Source organism: Sus scrofa, chromosome X (genome assembly GCF_000003025.6).
Source record: "Sus scrofa isolate TJ Tabasco breed Duroc chromosome X, Sscrofa11.1, whole genome shotgun sequence".
NCBI classification, from domain to species: domain Eukaryota; kingdom Metazoa; phylum Chordata; class Mammalia; order Artiodactyla; family Suidae; genus Sus; species Sus scrofa.
The window spans coordinates 14,939,923-14,962,337 of NC_010461.5; the positions used below are offsets into that span (position 1 = coordinate 14,939,923).

At 37.4% G+C, this 22,415-nt stretch overlaps 1 protein-coding gene across 6 annotated transcripts in view; it reads left to right on the forward strand.

Annotated features, from left to right (window-relative positions):
* The window catches only part of CDKL5 (cyclin dependent kinase like 5), a 238,144-nt gene that overhangs the window by 81,097 nt on the left and 134,632 nt on the right, over positions 1 to 22,415 (forward strand). For all 6 annotated transcript variants that reach the window (XR_002340830.1, XM_021080550.1, XM_021080553.1 and 3 more), the window contains exons 2-3: positions 12,151 to 12,379; positions 15,883 to 15,917. Coding sequence is in view for 5 of the 6 variants with exons in the window: in XM_021080550.1 (XP_020936209.1) it covers positions 12,316 to 12,379; positions 15,883 to 15,917 (99 nt within the window). In the remaining variant the exon portion in view is untranslated. The remainder of the gene's footprint in view (positions 1 to 12,150; positions 12,380 to 15,882; positions 15,918 to 22,415) is intronic.

A 22,415-nucleotide genomic window follows, 5' to 3' on the forward strand; every position in this document is an offset into this window, starting at 1 on the left:
CCAGGCTAGAGGTCTGATCAGAGCTACAACTGCCGGCCTACGACCAAGCCACAGCAACGCCAGATCTGAGCCGCGTCTGCGACCTGCACCACAGCTCATGGCAATGCCAGATCCTTAACCCACTCAGCCAGGCCAGGGATCAAACCCGCAACTTCATGGTTCCTAGTCGAATTTTGTTTCTGCTGCGCCACGACGGGAACTCCTAATTAGAATACAATTTTAAGTGTAATTTTGATTTTATTAGAAGATAAATCATTGAGACAACTCAAATTTGTGAAATGTTATAGTAGAGTATTTTACTTCCATCTCTAGCTTAAAATACCTGAGTGGATGTACCATAATTCATTTAACTAGGCCCCCATTGATACATAATTAGGTTGTTCCCATTCTTTTGCTTTTACAGCAATGCTGCAGTGAATAATACATGCTTATTGTGTGTGTATGTGTTTTCGGAGGATAGATTCCTAGAAATGTAATTGCTGTGTCATTAGAATATATGTTTTTAGTTTTGAAACATATTAAGTTTGCCTCCAAAAAATCGTATCTATATGTCTATATGTGTGTGTATATATATATAGATAGATAGATATAAATATATCTATATTTATCTATCTATATATATATTCCCACCAGCAATGTATGAGCAAGCTTAATTCCCTCATGCTTTCATCAACATGGTATATTAATTTTGGTCTTTGTTATCTGAAAAATTGTATCTCAGTGTAGTTTTAATCTTCAGTTGTTATATGTAAAGCTGAGTAACTTTTTATGTTTGAGCCATTTGTGTTCTCTTTCTTGTGAATGATAAAAAAAAAAGTGATATAAACATATCACTTTGCCCATTTAAAAGATTGGGTTTCTTGCCCCTCTTACTGAGCAACAGGAACCTTTTATGTGTTAGAATTTTAACTCTTTGATGTAAGTTGCATATTCTTTTCCTCAGTTTGTTTCTCTTTTCCCTTTGGTTTTTGTGTTTTTCATTTTTATGGATATGTAAACTCAAACTTATGCTAAAATGGAGTCCTGAATTTCCCCCTTTCCCCTAACCTGCTCCTCTTTAGTAGTTTTCCTTATATTAAGGAGCAGCAACTTCCATTACTCCTAGCCCAAGCCCCAAACCAAGAAGTTATCTTTGATTTCTCTTACCCTCATTTCCCATCTCTAATCCATCCCCAGCTCTATCAGCGTCCCCTCCAAATAAATCTATCCATTTCTCCTTATATGTCCATCCACCCTTATCCTTTTACCTGGTAGGCTGCAGTGGCTTCCTAGGTGTTATTCCCCCAAGTTCATAGTTCCCCTTCCAGGCCCAGAGCCATTCTCTACCCTATAGCTTGTATGATCTTTTCAAAATGCAAATCATGGAGTTCCTATTGTGGCTCAGCAGGTTATGAACCCTGACTGGTATCCAGGAGGACGCAGGTTCGATCCCTGGCCTCACTCAAGTGGGTTAAGGATCTGGTGTTGCTGTGGCTGTGGTGTGGGCCGGCACCTGTAGCTCTGATTTGATCCCTAGCCCAGGAACTTCCATATGCTGTGGGTATAGCCCTAAAAAGCAAAAGAAAAATTTTTAAATGCATATCATCTGATTGTCATACCACCCCCTGAACCCACATCCTATTCTTGTTCAAACCCATCCACTGGCTCCTTAAGTCTCATGTTAAGATAAAACTATTTAAAACATCCTCCTCTTTCTCCAGCCTCACTGTGTACTAGGTCAACCCTAGCCACCTTTTGAGTCTCTTCTGTCTGCCGTGTTCCCTCCTGATTTGGGACTTTTGCATATATCATTCTCTCCTGGAGTATCCCTCCTCCTCTCTAAGTTTATGTCTAATTGTCCTACAGATCTCACCTCACTGGAAGCTTTCTCTAGAAAAGCCAACCCGCCCTAATTAGGTGGGAAACTTCTGAATAAGCCCTTGTAGAGCTTTCTCTCTCTTTTTCATAGCACTTATATTTCCAATTTCACGCTTATTGTGTGATTCTTTGATAAACTCCATGAAATAAGAGATTTTGTTTATTTCCTTTACTGATATGTGTTCCCAGTGTCTGTCACAGTGCCTGGCATATAGTTAATTCTCAAGACATACTTAGTGAATGCTTAATTATAAGTTCTCATGTTCAGAATTTACAGAATGTATTATTTTACCCTTTTTGAAAAATGTGACTACATTTGCTCTAGGCTAGTCTTTGTTCTCTTCTTTTCCCTGTGGCTTTCCCATGATCATTGAGGTTCAGCAATCTCATCTCCAGTCTTAAAGCATTTCAGGTATGAGACATATCTAGGCCAATGGTCTTGAATTCATTTAAAGCCTGTGGGTGTTCTTCAGCAGTCTTGGCCTTTTTCGGTTCCTACAATTTTTTTTCCATCTGAAGGTTATTGCTTTGCTTGATTGGTGGGTTGGTTGTTTTTCTTTCTTTCTTTCTTTCTTTCTTTCTTTCTTTTTTTAGAGTAGAGAACAGTAACTTAGACCACATTTTCTTTTTTCCATTTTTTTGCTTTTTAGGACCGCACCTCGACATATGGAAGTTCCCAGGCTAGGGGTCAAATCGGAGCTGTAGCTGCCAGCCTACACCACAGCCACAGCAACACCAGATCCAAGCCGCGTCTGTGACCTACACCACAGCTCACGGCAACGCCAGATCCTTAACCTACCGAGCGAGATCAGGGATCGGGCCCTCATCCTCATGGATGCTAGTCAGGTTCATTACTACTGAGCCACAGTGGGAACTCCTAGACCACATTTTCTTTCTTTCTTTCTTTCTTTTTTTTCTTTCTAGGGCTGCACCTATGGTATGTGGAGGTTCCCAGGCTAGGTGTCGAATTGGGGATGTAGCACTGCCAGATCTCAGTCTCGTGGTGACCTGCACCACAGCTCATGGCAACACTAGATCCTTAACCCACTGAGCGAGGCCAGGGATCAAACTTGCATCCTCATGGATACTAGTCAGATTCATTTCTGCTGAGCCATGATGGAAACTCCTAGACCACATTTTCTGATCCACATCAATTCAGAAAATCTAGGTGGCTCCCAACTTTTGTAAGTGTATTTAAAATTTGGTTATTTAGAGTTTGGAGATCAAAACAAATTATCCCATAGAAACCATGATAAATGTGATACTTAAATTTTCATGCAAGTGCTTGAAAGCCTTTGAAAAGCCTTTTTAACCAATAGTATATCTCAGATAGTACTATATTAGTATAAACTTTGAATTTCTCTGATCCCAGTTTAGTTTTCTTTTTCACCCTGAACCCTGAGGTCCTCAGATTCTTCAGGAAGGTCTGGGAGTTTAGTAGGGCTGGCATGCTAGGAGAAGTGTTAGGTAGCTGGGGAGGAGATACATTGAGTTGGTACTGGATTTCCTACCTTGTGGAAGGAGTCTAATGTTAAAGGGAGGGGAGGCAATCTACATATTTTATAATTTGAAATTTGTGTGCCATTAAACTGTGTTTATATTACTCACGATAGTCACATACCAGGTTTTGTTTTTTTCTTTCTTTTTAGGGTCGCACATGCGGTGTATGGAAGTTCCCAGGCTAGGGGTCAAATTGGAGCTACAGCTGCCAGCCTGCACCACAGCCACAGCAACTTGGGATTCTTAATCCACTGAACCAGGCCAGGGATCAAACCTGCGTCTTCATGGATACTAGTCGGATTCATTTCCACTGTACCACAATGGGAACTCCGTCAAATATCAGTTTGATTTAATAATGGAAACTAGGAGTTCCCATTGTGGCGCAGCGGAAATGAATCTGACTAGGAATCATGAGGTTGCGGGTTTGATCCCTGGCCTCCCTCAGTGGGTTAATGATCTGGCATTGCTGTGAGCTGTGGTATAGGTCACAAACGTGGCTCGGATCCTGTGTTGCTGTGGCTCTGGCATAGGCCAGCAGCAACAGCTTTGATTAGACCCCTGGCCTGGGAACCTCCATATGCTGCGGGTGCAGCCCTATAAAGACAAAAGACAAAAAAAAAAAAAAAAAAAAAAAAAAAAGGAACTAAATTAGGGAGTGGATTGATAACTTACTCTTCACTATTGGGGGAATAAAGCAAAATGAAGATTCTATTATGTCAAGTGGTCCCATCTAGGAAGAAAACTAAGTAGGAGTTCCCTTCTGGCACCAGTGGGTTAAGGATCCAACATTGTCCCTGCAGCACCGCATCAGCTCAAGTTGCTGCTGTGGCAAGGGTTCCATCCCTGACCCAGAAACTTGCTTGTGTCATGGGAGCAGCCAGAAGCAAAGAAAGGAAGGAAGGAAGAAGGGAAGGAAGAAAATGGAAGGAAAGAAAAGAGAAGAAAAGAAAACTAAGTTGTAGTGTATTTTCTCTTCACTTACATTTAACATGGAGAATTCTCCACAAGAGAGTAGGATGCTTTCCATATTACAGCTTTGCTTTCCAAGGAAATGGTTTCTTTCCATACATGGATTATGAATTTTAAGATGCTTCAAACAATTCGAACTCTCTTATTATAAAAGGCGTTTAGTCACGTGCCGAATTCATTCCTGTCCAGTTTCAGTGACAAAGTGGTTCTCTCATTTGTATGTATAAAAACAATGCCAGAAATGAAAACAAAACTGATTCAACTGATTTTGTACTCTCTGGGAAGGAAAAAAGACCCATTGAGATGAAGATTATAATTTCAGCAACAAAGGAAACATTCAAGGATCAGGCAGCTCTTAAATTCAATACTAATAATATAAGAAATAATTTATAAGCTTTACATTTCTGTTAGTTCTTGTAGGTCCTGCTTGCCAATGCTGAGACAGGATTGCTAAATTCTAGGTGTATTTCTTAGTGCAAGACATGACCACTTTTAAAAGCATTCTATTACTTGTTTACAGGGTTAATGGTTAGCAATCAAAAACTCAAATGGTTTTTGAGAGATTCTTGAAGTCTTTTAGAAAGCACCTTTGCTCACCCCTACGCTGGAGATTCTTTAACCCTTTGTTGGAGGGGACCTTGGAGGACATCTGATTGAGTACACTCTTTCCTACCTGGGCGGGCCAAACTCCCTCCAGCAGCCTCCTCCTGCCCCCTGCAGGTCCCTTTCTAGACTGCTCTCTAAGATTGTACTGTCTCCAGTGCTCTTGTCACATCCTTGTGTCCCTGGCTTGCTTCTTTACATTAAACAGATTTCAATCAAATTTTACCTCTTCCGACAGGCCTTTCCCAGACCGCCTTGTCTGCTTGCACCCCCTTTTCAGTTTCCAAAACTCTCTATCATAAGGCTGTTTTCTTTCCTTCATAATAATTGTCACTGTTGGGAATGATCATGTTTGTTTATTGTCTCTCGCCCTTCATTGGCTCCATGAGAGCAGGAGCTCTGTCTCTCTTGTTCACTGCTGTATCCCAGATCATCTGCAGTGGGCTGGCCCACTGGAGGTATCTGATAAATATTTCTAGAAGTTATGAAGAACCATCGATGGTTCATCATTGTCTAAATCACTACTGAGCTGACCTCTTTCTCCTTTACATTTTACCACTGATCTTAGTTCTGCCCCCTGAAATAACCTAAATCACCTGTTCTACTCCCTCTTTTTCAGAGTCTTTAGTTATTGGAATGGCGGTCATCTCTTACTGAGGCCAAACCTGCACAGCTTCCTCATCCACTCCTGGCCTGACATGGTCTTGGAGTGTGGTTACCATCCAGGTTATCTGTTACTGGGAGTTTTGAGTTTTGTTTTTGATACCCAGCACTAGACGCAGGACATCATGTGGATGGAATCTGAAGAGATAGTAGAGTTTAACTTTTTTGGTTGATCTAATATTGAAATGCTTTATCTTTGATAAAAAATTGTCTTTTACCTCCATATAAATGACCATGGAGCTGTTTAATGTATGATGTCATTATCAGAATTACTCTTTGACTTCTTAAAAACTTGTTTTATTGTGGAATATAACAACGTAGAAATACCGAAAACATAAATATACACTCTAATGAATGTCTGTTTAGCCAGCACTCAAGTCAAGAAATAGAACATTAGAAATAGAAAGCCTCCTATGTATCTCTTGTCACTCTCAACTCCTCCCTAGGGATAATTCACTAATATCTTCATTTTTAAAAGAAACACTTCTTTGGTCACTTATATATGCATACCTAAACAAATAGTTTGTAATTCAGCTTTTTCTGTTTTCAAACTGTATATAAAAGAAATGATACTGTTTTATTAGTTTTCTGTTGTTTGTAATGATTTACCACAAGCTTAGTGTCTTAAAACAGCGCCCATATATTAGCTCACAGTTGTGTAGGTCAGAAGTCTGGTCGAATGCGGCTGGTTCTCTGCTCAGGGTAGCCGTGTAGTGCTTGAAATCTCTGTGTTGACTGGGCTGAGTTTTCTTCTGCCCTTGATTAGTTTCAAAGTTATTTTCTGAGATCTAGCTCACTCTTTTTATCTCTTTAGTATTTGTGTGTTTTCTATTTCATGAGTTCCTGCTCTTATTTCTTTATATTTTCTTTGGATATATCTTGCTGGTTTTGTTTTTTTTTTTTTCCCCTGGCTGCACCTATCACATGTGGAAGTTTCCAGGCCAGGGATGTGCCAAAGCAGTGACCCAAGCCCCCTGCAGTGACAGTGCCAAATCCCCAACCCAATGCACGACGAGAACTCCTGTTATTTTTTTTAAATCGCTTGAGGTTGATGCTTAGTTTATTCTTTTCTGTTTTGTGATATATGCATATATGAGGCTTTCAGTTCCCTCCCTAAGCATTGTTTTAGCGTCTTCACATTGAATTTGTATTTGTATTTTTATTGTTTTTAAATGTTTGTTCTGATTTCTTCTTTTACTTATGGATTACTTAATATATTTTTAATTTCTGAACATATGTATATTTCCTAGTTATTTCTTTTCTGACTGATTTCTTGCATACTTGGACTGTGGAGAGAGAAAGAAGGTACTGAAACCAAAATCCTCGTAGTTTGCTTCGAATTGCATTATGGCCTAGTTGAGTGGTGCTTTTGTAGATGTTGTGTGTGTGCTTGGGGAAAACAAGATATTTTGTAGTTCTTTACTATACTTTATGTATTTTCATTTGTTCAAGTTTAAAAAATATGTTTAAGCTCTTACATATCTAACTTTTCTCTTCATACTGTCTATTGAGTTCCCTTGCTGGTATTCTAGTTTCCAGTTCTAAAATTGTAATTTATTTTTCCACTTTGTTCTTCTGCCTTTTAGACCTTTGAGTTCTATCAAAATGTTTAACCCTTGGATTTTTAATAATTCAGCCCTATAGTTGTTTTGTAGGCTATTTCTGATTAATTCTGATATTATGAGTCTTTCTTGGGTCATTTTCTGTTTTGGTCATTTCTATTCTTGTTTTTGGTATCTTATTACTTTGTATACCTGGTTATCTTACTGCACAATGTAAACAAGAAATTATCTGTAACAATATTATGAGGCCTAGAGGCAACCCCCCCGCCCGCTGCCCACTGCCACTGCTGCCACCACCTCTTTCAACCAGACAAGCGTTGGCACTAACAATCTAAATGTGGGACCACCTCAATCCAAGGTACACTTAGAGGTTTATTTAGGTCACGCAGGTGACATAATGCTATAATTCAGGTCTGTCCAGGGACTGATTTCTTTCTGGCTTCCTTTATCCTTGGAGTCTAGCTCTTCGGAGTTTCAGCCTCAAATTGAATGGTCTCTTATTGTACTTCTTCCTTTTGAAACACTTTTGCCTTTGACTTTCTTGCCCCTGGATTCAGAAGGGTTTTAAGAACAAGTCTTTTTCTCTCCCAATTTTTCTGAATCTTCCTTCAAGTGCCTGTGGCCTAAAACAGCTTTGGGTGGTTTGAGTTGCTTCTCTCGGTTCTATTCTTTTGCCTTGATTTCATCCAGGTAATTCTTCACAATTTTGTTAAGTCTTTGAGGATTTTTAGGCTGTTCTTTAAAAAGTATTTCCTCCAGCATTTGTATTTCCATCCAAGTTATTTAGTTACTTAAAGCTGAAATATCTGTGTTTTTAATGCCTTAAAAATTAGTCAGTGTTATTCATATAAAATTGTAGTTAAATCCATTTTGGCATAAAATTTTTTTCTCATTATGAATACAAGTCGTTAAAAGACTGTTCTTGACACCTATACTATATATTTACTCACACATTTAAACTGATTCGCAGTTTGCATTACTCAGTTTTGATTTCCACAGAGAATAGGTGGGACCAAATGTTCTTTGTATATACTTACATACAGAACTTTTGGGGGTGCTGAGTCTTCTTAGCAGGAATGATTTAACTTTTATCTCTAGTTTCCTTGAAATGAGCTGTACCATTATTGACAGTGGAATATTTAATTGTTTCCTGAGTGTTCTTCCAAATCAGTCATGGAAAATGAAAGTGATTTATTCTCAGAAACACTGAGCATCTTTTACCTGGAATGTGATTGACTTAGCTCTTTATATGGCTAGCTTCTTCTTGTTACTGATATTTCACCTTAAATGTCTCCTTCTGAGAGCCCTCTGACTCAGGAATCATTCCATTTTTCTCCCTTCATACATGTACCAGTATCTGATAATCATCTTGTATTTTTTCCTCCCTCACTGAAGTGAAGCTCCATGAGCGCAAGGATCTTGCCTCTTGCCTGTCTTGTTCACCACTATCTCTGTATCTTTTTTACTTGTTCCCTGAAACATGTTAGGCAGTTAGTAATTATTTATTTAATAAATGGATGGGTAGAACAAATATTTCTTTCTATTGAAATTGTGACATTTTCTCTATCCCAGTCATCCTTCACAAATTTGTGATTCCACTGAATTAAAGTTATTTTCTAAAGTAAGTGTAGGTGTTTACTTTCTCTTGTCTTTTTGCAAAAACATTTTTTTTTTTGGTAAATATTGAATGAAAAACCGGGCAATAAGAATCTGACTTAAAGTAAATGGTCAGATTTACTGTATTTTGTGTTAGTGTTTACTGTATTTATTAGTATTGGGGACAGCTGTGACTTTGTTATATACTGAGCCAAAAGGAGGTCAGTGTGGCTGGAGTGGAGCAATCCAAGGAAGAGAATAGTAAGAGATGACATCAGCGGAAAAGAGGTTTAGGCCTGGTCGCTAATGTGGACTTTGACTTGCACTCTTAATGATAAGGGAGGCCAGTGGAGGGTTTTGAGCAGGGAAGTGACGTGGAGGTGACTTGACGCTGTGGGGATATCTAAGTATGTTCTCTTTCTGGGAGTTCCCTGGTCACCTAGTGGTTAAAGATTTGGTGTTGTCACTGCTGTGGCTCTGGTTTGATCCCTGCCTGGCCTGGGAACTTCCACATGCTGTGGCACAGCCAAAAAAAAAAAAAAAAAAAAAAAAGGTACGGTCTACTTCTGGGCTCTCACATTACTTCCAGCCAGCGAATTTGTCTGTCTCTGTGCCAAGACCACCTTATCTCCATTTCTGTATCTCAATTCTAACCCTCAGTATATTTGATAGCATCTTGCCTGAGCCTCCCTTTAAGACTGAGCCATCTTACTTTTCCTAGAAGGGTGTTGACTGCCCTTGGAATTCTGCTTTTCCATACATATTATAGAATCAGCCTAAATCACCAGAAAACCCTCTTTGGGATTCTAATTGGAATTGCATTGACTGTATATGTTAATATGGAGATAATTGATATCCTTATAGTATTGAATTTTCTTAGCCTTAAAACCGAGATAACTTCATCGATAACTTTCAAATAAAGTTTATGTATATGTGTGCATATATGTACATAAACACATATATGTGTGATATATATGTTTAGGTATATATTATATTTGAATAGAGGTCTTGAGTATCTTTTATGTTAAATCCTAGTGCCTTTTGGTTGTTATTGTAAATATGATTTTTTAAAATTACATTTTATGTTTCTTACTGATATTTACAAATAAAATTGTATTTGTATATTGAGCTTATATTTAGCTATCTTGTTAACACTTATGATTCTGATAATTTGTGAATTCCTTTGAATTTTCTATGTAGACAATAATGTCTATAAATTCAATTATATTTTGCCCTTTCCAGTCCTATGTATTTTTCTTATTTTTTCTTATTTTATTGAACTGTCTCAAACCCACCAGGATAATGTTTAATAATAATATTAATAGGTATTAATAGTAAAACTTCTGAGCCACAACAGAAACTCCCAGGAAAAAAATTTTTTTCTATAAATGGTAAAAGGTAAAATTTAAATGTCTACAGGTTAGGAGTTCCCGTCATGGCTCAGTGGTTAGTGAATCTGACTAGGAACCATGAGATTGCGGGTTCGATCCCTGGCCTCGCTCAGTGGGTTAAGGATCCGGCGTTGCCGTGAGCTGTGACGTAGGTCGCAGGTGCGGCTTGGATCCTAAATTGCTATGGCTGTGGTGTAGGTTGGTGGCTACAGCTCTGATTCGACCCCTAGCCTGGGAACCTCCATATGCCACGGGTGTGGCCCTAGAAAAGACAAAAAGACAAAAAAAAAAAAAAAAAAAAAAAAAAGGCTACAGGTTAGATAATATTGTATCAATGATTTTTTTTTGTATCTATCTAAATGATTGTATCTGAATATTCCACATTTAAGAATGATGTTTTAGGTTTTCATCAGATATTTTTATCAAGATATGAGTGTTTAAAAAGCATTCAATTATGGGCATATTGCTCTTTAGAAAGTTTACATTCCTACCATTAGTGTACAAAAGGACACATTTTTCATGTCAGTACTTATCCACACCACATGGAGTACTCATTTTTTTTAAAGTTTCAAATTTCACCTAACAAAGAAAATTTTGATTTATTTCTTCCTTTTAAACCAATATTTTATGTTGCTACAGCTGTTATTTTTGTTAAAGATAGGATAGGTTTTTTGAAACAAAAGAACTTATTTCAATATAATTCCAGATTTAGAGAAAAAGTTGCAAAGATGGTATAAAGAATTTCCTATTTTATAGACCCTTGACCCAGATTCCCCAAATGTTAACATTTTATCATATTTGTTTTATCATTTTCTATCTTTTTCTCTCTTCCTCCATATAGACATACGTATTTTTTTTTTGAATCGTTTAAATTGCAAACTTTAGCTTATAGTGTTCTTTCTCTTTTTTTTCTGGTTAAGCTTTTTATTAGACTGACTTACTCTAGAGATTATAGACTGTGCCTTATTTATTTATTTTATCAAAATATAATTGATACATAATATTGTTTTCAAGTGTACAACATAAAAATTCTGTATTTGTATATAATGTGAAATGATCACCACAGTTAAGTCTAGTTAACATTCATCAACACATAGCTACACATTTTTTCCTTTGTGATGAGAACTTTCAAGATTTACACTCTTAGCAACTTTCAAAAATATAATATAGTGTTATTAATTATAGTCACCATGCTGTACATTACATCCCTAGGACTTATTTTATAGCTAGAAGTTTGTATCTTTTGACCATCTTCACCCATTTTGTTGTCATTTCTTAAAACAAGAGCATTGTTTTTTTTGTCTTTTCTAGAGCTCCCGCGGCATATGGAGGTTCCCAGGCTAGGGCTCGAATCGGAGCTGTAGCCGCCGGCCTACGCCAGAGCCACAGCAACAAGGGATCCCAGTCGCGTCTGCAACCTACGTCACAGCTCACGGCAACACCGGATCCTTAATCCACTGAGCAAGGCCAGGGATAGAACCCACAACCTCATGGTTCCTAGTCGGATTCGTTAACCACCGAGCCACGATGGGAACTCCTCCCCCTTTTCATATTTATAACCTTCTTTTATGAGAATGAGACCAAACAACATTATCCACAGGATATTTACTTATTTGTTCAATCCTAGAATATACAAAAGAAGTTTCATATATCTTTATAAAAGCAAATATCTAAGTATAGAATTTGTTTATGTATATATTTTTGTATTTAGCTCAAGAAGAATTTGTAGTTAAAATACTGTTTTTCAAAAGTTGACTGGAGTTAATATCCCCCCGACCTCGCCCCCGGCTTCCTTAAGTGTAGTTTTGTTATTCATTTCAAATACAGTTAGGTACATTTTAAAATTTGTGTTCCATTTTGGATTCTTCCCTCCCGTTATTCTTTTTTTTTTTTTCTTAGTATATGAAACATTAACATGGTTTTAAAACAACTGTACAGAAAGATTGGATAGGCTATTAGAGTACTGAGATATAAAACTTAATGATTTTTAATTGTGTTTGTTCTTTCAGGGGATCATTTAATACCTCACGTCAGAACAAATATGTGAACGTTCCTGCCAACTTGTGAGAATTCTTCCTTTGGACAATTTTTGTTCTACTTACTGCTCCACTTTCTTAGAAGTTCTATTTTGATGCCATGTTCTGTGGCCTGCATCAAAAGGGGAGTTTGTCTTCATGAAGATTCCTAACATTGGTAATGTGATGAATAAATTTGAGATCCTTGGGGTTGTAGGTGAAGGTAAGTTTAGCATTCCTTGAGTTTTTGAATAACATATGATTATACCTACCTCCAGAAAAGTTATTAATTCAGATTCTATTAACTTAACGTGTATCAATTCACATAATGTGCCTAAGAATAAAATATTAAAAATAAAATTAAACTCTTTGGGTCTTATTCTCCAATTAAAAGTTAATTTAAAAACCCTTTAAAGTTTGAAAAATCGGAATTTCCTAAGGCAGCCTTCATTTCATTCTTTTCATTAGCAATCATAGTTTCTTTAGTCTGCAATTTTTTGGTTACATTTAATTTTTATATCAGCTAGGCTTATTTTGAATAACTTAAAATTTGTATAAGTTAAATTTTACTCAATACATGGTAAATTAATGAACAAATAACTTCTAATTGTTTTTGAGAATAACATATCACATTTTATAAATTTGAGCCACACAATTTGGTCATATTTTAATATCTCTGCTATAAGGATGTTAAAATCAGTAGCATGTTATGGTTTAATTGGCAGAACATTTTCTTTCCTAGTAGTACGTAAAATAATGTGTATAATCAGTGACATCATCAATTTGATGAAATATGGTAATTCATTTTTCATAGGTCTTCCTGATTTAAAAAAAATTTTTTTTTAATTGGAATATAGTTGAATTATAAAGTTGGGTTAATTCAGGCATACAGCAAAGTGAATTGGTTATACATATAACATATCCATTCCTCTGTGGACATTTTCTTATATTCATTCAACAAATATATATTTGTGTGTGTGTGTATATATATATATATATATATATATATCTTTTTTTTTTTTTTTTTTTTTTTTTTTTGCCTTTTCTAGGGCTGCACTTGCAGCATATGGAGGTTCCCAGGCTAGGGGTCGAATCGGAGCTGTAGCCTCTGGCCTACGCCAGAGCCATAGCAACACGGGATCCGAGCACCACAGCTCACGGCAACACCAGATCCTTAACCCATAACCCAGTGAGCGAGGCCAGGGAAAGAACCCACAACTTCATGGTTCCTAGTCGGATTCGTTAACCACTGAGCCACGATGGGAACTCCCTCATTTTCCTTCTTAGTAATTTTTGCTCTTGATTTAAAGGAAACTTTATGTAGAGATTTTGGAAAATAATTCTGTTAACAGCGTAAGTGATTATGGTTTCTTTGCATTTATATCTTTAAAGTATTACAAAAAATTTGTATTTCAGAATTTTCAAATTTTGAATTTCAAAAGATCTAAAAATGTACTTATAGCATAATTGTTCTGGATTTTAATATTAAGTTAAATTCTTTTTAAATAAATAGAATGAATTAAAATATTGTCTAATCGTTGGGTGTTTACTTCAGGGTCTGAAGTTTGAAACCATATAGAAAGAATGGATCCTTCCTCCTTTACTAGTCAACTCCTTTTCCTCTTTTTCATTTATATTAATTATGTCAATAAAATTTATTTTCAATGCCTTATATACTGTTAATATTATAATACCTGCCTTCTTTATTATTTCTTATTTTTGTTTTTGCAAAACAAAACTGGAGAAGGTCAACTCCTAGGATATAATGGAGTTAGAATGTTCTGGATTCTGTGCCTAAGTTTTCCTGAATCATAACCTTGTTTTTCTTAGTATATCCATAGGTGATCATCTTCTCAGGGATTGACTTAGATTAACTAAAACTAAAATTAATCTTAAACTATACTAATAGACTGCTGTATAAATCAGAATATGTCAGTTTAAGTTGTAGTCAGAACCATCATTGCTATATGTTTTTTTTTTTTTTTTTTTCCTTTGTAAACTACCTCAGATGCTTTTTGGCTATAAAATACATACACATTAAGGAAATTAGAAACTGTCAAGCTAACTCTACATCCCTGCATCCTAAGCAGTGCATTTTTCACCCCACAGAAAAACTAGCATGGACAGTTACATGAGGACTGGATGATTGCCTGGTGGTTGTGGAGATGAGTTGTATGGCTGTAATGGCTGGTTCCATCTTAATTATGATAATGAGATTTATCCGTCTCTACCAAGTGAAGGAGACTTCTTCTAGTTCCCAGACTCTATTGGAGACAAATTTCCCAATTTCTTCTCTCTGAAGTCCTCTTCTCATAGATAAACGCAGGCTTTGCCTATCTGTTAATGTTAATGTTCTTGACATTTCTATGAACTTTACTAATCATTTTGATTCCCATAATTAGATTTTTCACATTATAACTTTAGCCTTAGTTTCCTGGGTATCTTGTTCTCAACTCTTTGTTCTGCCTCTATGTCTTTTATTGGCTAGTTAATAGGATAAATAATCTAAAAGGGAGTAATGTGTCTCATTTGAAATAGCAAAGAAAGTGGGAGTGCTTAGCTGTAAATGGCCAGAGATCCTTGGACTACTTGTGCTGGTGCCATTGAACTGAGTGTTTATGGTAAAAATATAGCACAGCTCCTACTGGTTATTAATTGGAGTGCTGAGATGAAGCCTGTACTCTTTTGGTAGTCAGAAAAGACATTCCAGTATCCTAGAAGAAGATTTAAATGTCTCCTAGGACAGGAGAACATATTTGATAGGCTCCGTGCTTGAGCCTACCTTTGGGAAAATGTTAGCTCTTAAATTTTGAATTCCCTAGAATCTTTTGAGTTAATTTTAACTTACTCTTAAAGTTCTTATGTCCAGATATTTTCTCTTGAAATATTTAAACTTAAATTTTAAAATGTCTCAAGTGGGAGCTTCCGTCGTGGCCTAGCGATGGAATGAATCTTGACTAGCATCCATGAGGATGCAGGTTCGATCCCTGGCCTCGCTCAGTGGGTTAAGGATCCAGAGTTACTGTGAGCCATGCTGTAGGTCGCAGACGTAGCTCAGACCCTCCGTTGCTGTGGCTGCGGTGTAGGCCAGCAGGTACAGCTCCAATTCGACCCCTCGCCGGGGAACCTCCATATGCTGCAGGTACGGCCCGAAAAAGTAAAATAAAATACAAATAAAATGTCTCAAGTGAAATTTTCTTTTAAAAAAAGAAGCAATTAAAAATATGTACTTGGGAGTTCCTGTTGTGGCACAGTGCAAATGAATCCGGACTAGTATCCACAAGGATACAGGTTTGATCCCTGGCCTCGAACAGTGGGTTAAGGATCCCATGTTGCCGTGAGCTGTGGTGTAGGTCGCAGACGCGGCTCGGATCCCGCATTCCTGTGGCTGTGCTGTAGGCTGCTGGCTACAACTCCGATTCTACCCCTAGCCTGGGAACTTCCATGTGCCATGGGTGCAGCCCTAAAAAGCAAAAAAATGAAGAAGTAAAAATGGGTACTTGTTGGGGAAAATGCGTTGCTTATACTCCTGGCTTATAAAAAATATGCAATAAACACATTCTTTTTGTGGCTCATTGCATTATCACTGCAGGATATTGTCATTTTAGGAATCATTGTTATGCTATATGCTGATCATCAATGTCAATATAATAGAACTTGATTTCCCTAAGAGCTATAATTTGTATATGTGCCGCTAATTCTTCATTTTTTTTTTTTTAATTATAGGAGCCTATGGAGTTGTACTTAAATGCAGACACAAGGCAAGTGCATGGTTTTTAAAAGGAAAATATCTATATATGTTTAACTGTTTTGAAACTAATGTAGTCTTCTGTGCACGTGGGCATATAATTAAAACTGTCTGGTTATGATGATGATGATGCTTAATGAAATAGAATTAATATGTGAACCCAGAAAAGGGAGACTACTTTTTGGACAAGCTTTATCGTGATTAGGTGATCCTTAGTTCTTTACAGTCAGGAGCTATTTTTTGCAACTGACCTATGTATAGGTGAAAAGCTGCTTAATGAGAAAAGAGAAAAAGTGGTAAAGAAGAAGTCAGGGTAGTGACAGATTTAATTTATGTTCAGGTACTTAAGAGCAAGGAGGAGTTTCATTCAGACAGTATTTTTCATGTTGACCCAATAACTTTGATGGCTTGTTGGGTCAGAATCCAGATTTTGAAGAGTAGTGAATAGGTGTTTGGTTATGAAATAGGGCTTGGTGTAATAGTGTATGATTATTCACTGTAGTTGATCAGTCTTGAACAGCCTTGAAATGTATCTTATATAGATTATTTGATTATGATGATAATGACCAGTTATTCAGGGAAGTTATTTCAGGTTTCCACAGCTGTTGCTCATTGTCGAGCATGTTTTACTCAGAGGCTGCCTTTAAGATGGCAGGTGTTGACGCTGTAACAATTTCAAACATTAAGTTAAATACTTTTCTATTTTGGTGTACCTAGTCTGAATATTAATATCTGGCCTAATTCTATTTTGTGTATAATTTGTTAAGACCAAGGTTTAATGTTTTTTTGTGGTATTTTATAATGATATAATTTATGTCTGAGATGAGCAGAGCAGTTTAGCCTAAGCCATCTAATATAAAGTCTCAAATCTGTCATACATATATGTATATATAACAACATTACACACACATACGTAAGGATGATGTAATTTTTGTGTTTGCTTTTTCTTTCCTATTGTATAAAATATTACTTACATTTTAAATTTAAGTCTTCATGACATTTGATGTATTTTGGGCTTTAGATCACAAATCTCTTACTTTAATCCAAAGAATTTTCTATTATTCTTGAATTTGGGTAGTTGAATTATTTCATGGTGGTAATAGTTATCTGAAGATCTCTGCCAGTAAATCCTCAAAAAAAAAAAAATCATTTGAATACTACTGGCTCTTGATTCAGGATGATTAAGAACTTCAAATAATAAATACAATAAAAATAAATTTAGCACCTTGAATACCTCATTAAGAAATATCACTGCAGTTTCAAATTAAACAAATGCAAGTTCTCTAATGAATGCTATTAAAGGAGGTTACTTGAGTTAAAATAAGTTTATGAAGTTTTAAAAAGATAAAATTCTGGAGTTCCCATTGTGGCTCAGTGGAAACAAGCCCAACTAGTATCCATGAGAATGCAGCTTTTGGGAGTTCCCGTGGTGGCGCAGTGGTTAACGAATCCGACTAGGAACCATGAGGTTGCGGGTTCGGTACCTGCCCTTGCTCAGTGGGTTAACGATCCGGCGTTGCCGTGAGCTGTGGTGTAGGTTGCAGACGCGGCTCGGATCCTTCATTGCTGTGGCTCTGGCGTAGGCCGGTGGCTACAGCTCCGATTCAACCCCTAGCCTGGGAACCTCCATATGCCGCGGGAGCGGCCCAAGAAATAGCAACAACAACAACAAAAAGACAAAAAAAAAAAAAAAAAAAAAAAAAAAGAATGCAGCTTTTATCCCTGGCCCCAGTCAGTAGGTTAAGGATCTGGCATTGCTGTGAGTTGTGGTGTAGGTTACAAATGCGGCTCGGATCTGGTGTGGCTGTGGCTGTGGCAGAGGCCGGCAGCTGCAGCTCCAATTTGACTCCTAGCCTGGGAACTTCCATATGCTGCACCTGCAGACCTTAAAAAAAAAAAAAAAAAAAAAAATCCTGGGTAGATACCACTCATAGGAAATATGTCGGTAGTGTCTAAGTTAAATTTGACTCTTTCATGAACATAATACCCCCTTTTGTACTATGGCTTTGTTTATACAGCATAGCAAATAGAAGCTTCAGTTCTTAGTCTTAATCCCTGAATTTTAAAACCCAGGGATTTCTGATATATCATGGCAGATCTTCCAGTAGTATTTTCTCTCAGTTTTTGTCACATTTCTTCTTGCAACCTTCTCCCCTATACTTTCTTTTGACCTTATCTAAGTTCTCTTGTATTTTATGTGAAAATAAGTTTTATTAGTTGAATATGTTGTTTCTGTCTTTCCATATGTCTAGTTTACTTGTTTGTTAAAACATTGTCGTAATGCACACTATTAGTGCCAGCAAGATGAGCCCTGAATCAGTGAATGAAAACAGACATTTCTACTTTGAATATGAACTCTGATTCCTAGTGGCCATTTGCAGGGCACCTTGAGTTATAAGGATGAATAAACCATAGTTTTCTTGACCTCGTATCCTTATGGCCTGTCTTGAAGAGATAAAAGAATAGATCATTTCAAAAATAACCTGCAAGATTGCTGCAAATGGGGATGCATCTGAAAGCCTATCTCTTTTTACTGCCCCTCACTAAATGAGAGACTCACAGACCAGCCAGCTCTCTAAGTATTGTTGCTTTTTCCTTTCATGCACTTAAGAAGGTACTACTGGATGGAAAATTTGAAGCATAAATTAGTGCCAAACTAGGAATAATAGAGAATTCTTTATAGAATTTGCAGCTGTTTAGTCATTAGGCTTGTTACAGTATATCCTTTTTTCAGCTAGAATCAGTCCTTCAAATCTTTATCCCACTATCCAAAATTAGAGAATTTGAGGCTTCTGATAAGATTTACCCCTTAGGATCAAATGATTGGATTGCTATAAAATCTCATATTATAGTCAGAAATGGATGGAGTTGCCATTGTGGCTCAGTGACTTAAGAACCAACACAGTACCCTTGAGGATGCTGGTTTGATCCCTGACCTAGTGTTGTCGCAAGCCCTGGCGTAGATAGCAGATGTGGCTCGGATCCTCTGTTGCCACAGCTGCGGTGTAGGCTGGCAGCTGTAGCTCCGATTCTACCCCTAGCCTGGGAGCTTCTATATGCTGCAAGAGTAGCTGTAAAAAAGAAAAAAAAGTGGGTATAACCCTCCCTTTTGTGTCCATTACATGTAAGGTGCTCATGCCCATATATTTTGCATACTTTTTAAAATTTTAATAAAATGCCTATAGAAATGTGTAAATCAGGTCTGTTGTGATTTCTTATGCAAAGATATGTGTGCGATCACTTATGCATAAATTTGACCTCTTTTTGAGAAGGTTGGCTGTGATCCTATATATAATTAAATAAAATTCCTACCATATTGTGTCTTTGAACAAGTATGAAAAAAAGTCATTGTTTTAATCTGCGTCCCATTGTAAGCAATTTAGAGGTCATGTTTATAAACAGATAGATCTTATTTTTTGGGGAACATAGCACAATGTTGGGCTATTCCAGGCCAAAGATCATGTGTCTTAATTTACTGAAATACATGCTGCCCAGTTAAAAAAGAAAAACGTAACTGTACTCTCTTTTTGCCAGCTTCTGTTTATTGTTAAAGGTACATATACATATTGGCATGTATATGAAAACTTAGCAATGGCTGTTCAGCTATTTATGGGGCTTTACGACTACTCATTTGGAAAAAATTCTGGCTTGAACCTTTACCCTACAGATATGCATTGCTGATAATCTTTTTATGTACATGTCTGCTTTGAAGTGCCTGTCAGAGGAGAGGCATGTTTTACAGCACATGGTTCTTCACAGGAGCCCAAAAAGGTCATCCTCACAACAAAATAGGGAGAATGGAATGGAATCGAAATAGGGAGATGCCGTTAGAACTTGAGGCAAGAGAGAGGACAGAGAGAGCTGGAAATTGATACTAATTGAGCTGGATAGAGAGAGGTTGGAGATGGATGCTAACTGAACCTAGAACAAAGAAATGCTGATTCATGTAGTTCCTTTCCTGTGGCTGAGGTTGACTTAGGAGAAGTTTTTGTTTGTTTTGAAGTAGTAGGTAGCGTATGCTCTTGAATAGCTCTGAACAAAGCTGTGAACAGCCCAGTATTGGGGCACAGCCTGTAAGTATTAGGTAAATGATAAAGTTGACTTAAATTACAAAACCCGAAATAGGACATTGTAGAGAGCTCTTGTAGAGTAGCAGGTTCCCTGTGGAGGGATTAAAAATGATCCCAAGGATTTGTGGTAAAGTGGAAAAGCGTTGGTATCATTTGTTTGACTGGAAAGCTTATCAAGGATATGTATAAGTTTGGAGGGAGAGAGAATGAGTTTGGCTTTTGTAATAAAGAATAACATGTCAGCAGAATACCAAACCTGTTATTAGTAAATACCACATGTTGAGCATCTACCATGTGCTAGGCAGTCTGTTACATGGTTTACATTTAATCTCTGCAAGAACCCTACTCTCATCCCCATTTTACAGATGAGGAAGCAGAGTCAGAGAAAGGTTGTCTTGACAGGGCCAAGATTATGCAGCTGATAAGTAGCAAAACCAGGCTTGGATCTGACTCCAGAAATAGCTATCTTGAGCCTGAGTTGGAACTGTGAGATGATACGAACCTTCCAAGAGGGAATATAGAGCAGATTGAAAGGCGTATTTAAAATGATCATGCTGAAAGGAGAGGGAGCAGACCTCTTAGAAGCAAGGAAGATTTTTTAAAAATGGTATTCACTAATAGTGTAAACATCCATAAAAAGATCTATGATGATAGAGATTGAAAGGTGAGAAAATCCATTTCATTTAACACTGCCATTTATTTATTTATCTATTTGTTTATGTATTTATTGCCTATGCCCATGGCATGCAGAAGTTCCTGAGCTAGGGATTGAACCCACGCCACAAGGGAACTTCCTTTGATGCCACTTGTTAATAACTTCTCTACGTCAAATAATACATTAGTGCCCAAGTGCAAGAGGTTAAGGAGAGAGTAGGTAGAGAAGATCTGGATTGTGTCATTTTTTTTTCTCTTGAGAGAAAAAAGAAATTGAGATGGAGAGTGGTAGGAGAAATAGATTGGATTAAATATTTTCTGGTCAGGAATGTCCATATTTTCCCCTACTAAAAGGCATTATTTGGCCATTTGTTATTACTTAATATATTACTTAATATTCACAACTTTTTCTTTTGCTATAAGGCTTCATTTTTAGCAAGGAGTATATATTTTTGAATTGTGATTTCATTTTTCTTCTTCTGATTAACTTTGTTTTTCCACCAAAAAGCTGAATGATGATTGGGTAACTTTTTCTTTTTTAACCAAACTATTTTAATAAGATATTTAAGGAAAAGTCAGTGAACCATCATCAACTTAACAGATTATTTATAGTAGCATTCTAAAACCACACAGTTATTTTCTGCTTGAACAGAGTAAACTCACATTTTCAGTTTTTTTCCCCACAGTAAATAAAACAAATGTTTTTCTTTAATTTTAACATGTAAAACCTAAAACTGGGAGTTCCCGTTGTGGCGCAGTGGTTAACGAATCCGACTAGGAACCATGAGGTTGCGGGTTGGATCCCTGCCCTTGCTCAGTGGGTTAACGATCAGGCATTGCCGTGAGCTGTGGTGTAGGTTGCAGACGCGGCTCGGATCTCGCGTTGCTGTGGCTGTGGCATAGGCCGGCGGCTACAGCTCCGATTCGACCCCTAGCCTGGGAACCTCCATATGCCGCGGGAGCGGCCCAAGAATTAGCAAAAAAAAAAAAAAAAAAAAAAACAAAATAAATAAATAAATAAATAAATAAATAAACCTAAAACTAAATTGAATTTTTAAAACTCAAAGAGATAAGTCAACAATGAGAAGCTGAATATATGGGATTAATTATTTTGTCATTCTTCCTTGTTTAAATAAAAATAAGATAGTAGGAGTTCCCGTCGTGGCGCAGTGGTTAACGAATCCGACTAGGAACCATGAGGTTGCGGGTTCGGTCCCTGCCCTTGCTCAGTGGGTTAACGATCTGGTGTTGCCGTGAGCTGTGGTGTAGGTTGCAGACGCGGCTCGGATCCTGCGTTGCTGTGGCTCTGGCGTAGGCCGGTGGCTACAGCTCCGATTCAACCCCTAGCCTGGGAACCTCGATATGCCGCGGGAGCGGCCCAAGAAATAGCAACAACAACAACAACAACAAAATAAGATAGTAGTTCTTGCTGTCGTGTGCAAAATTTCTGGCATTTGAAGAACTAGAAGAATTTTGGGGCTTTTGTAGGTTTCCTCATTGCCTTTACCCTCATTGTCCTAATCTGAATTTAGTGTGTTTTGTTTGTTTTATTTAGTAAATGAGATAAGGTAATAGTCATATTAGAACTAGTTTCATTAGTAGTTCTTCATATATTGCCTATGCAGAAGGTTTGTTTTCTACGTTAAAGCATTTTTTTTTTGCTATTTCTTGGGCCGCTCCCTTGGCATAGGGAGGTTCCCAGGCTAGGGGTTGAATCAGAGCTGTAGCCACCAGCCTACACCACAGCCACAGCAACGCGGGATCCGAGCCGCGTCTGCGACCTACAC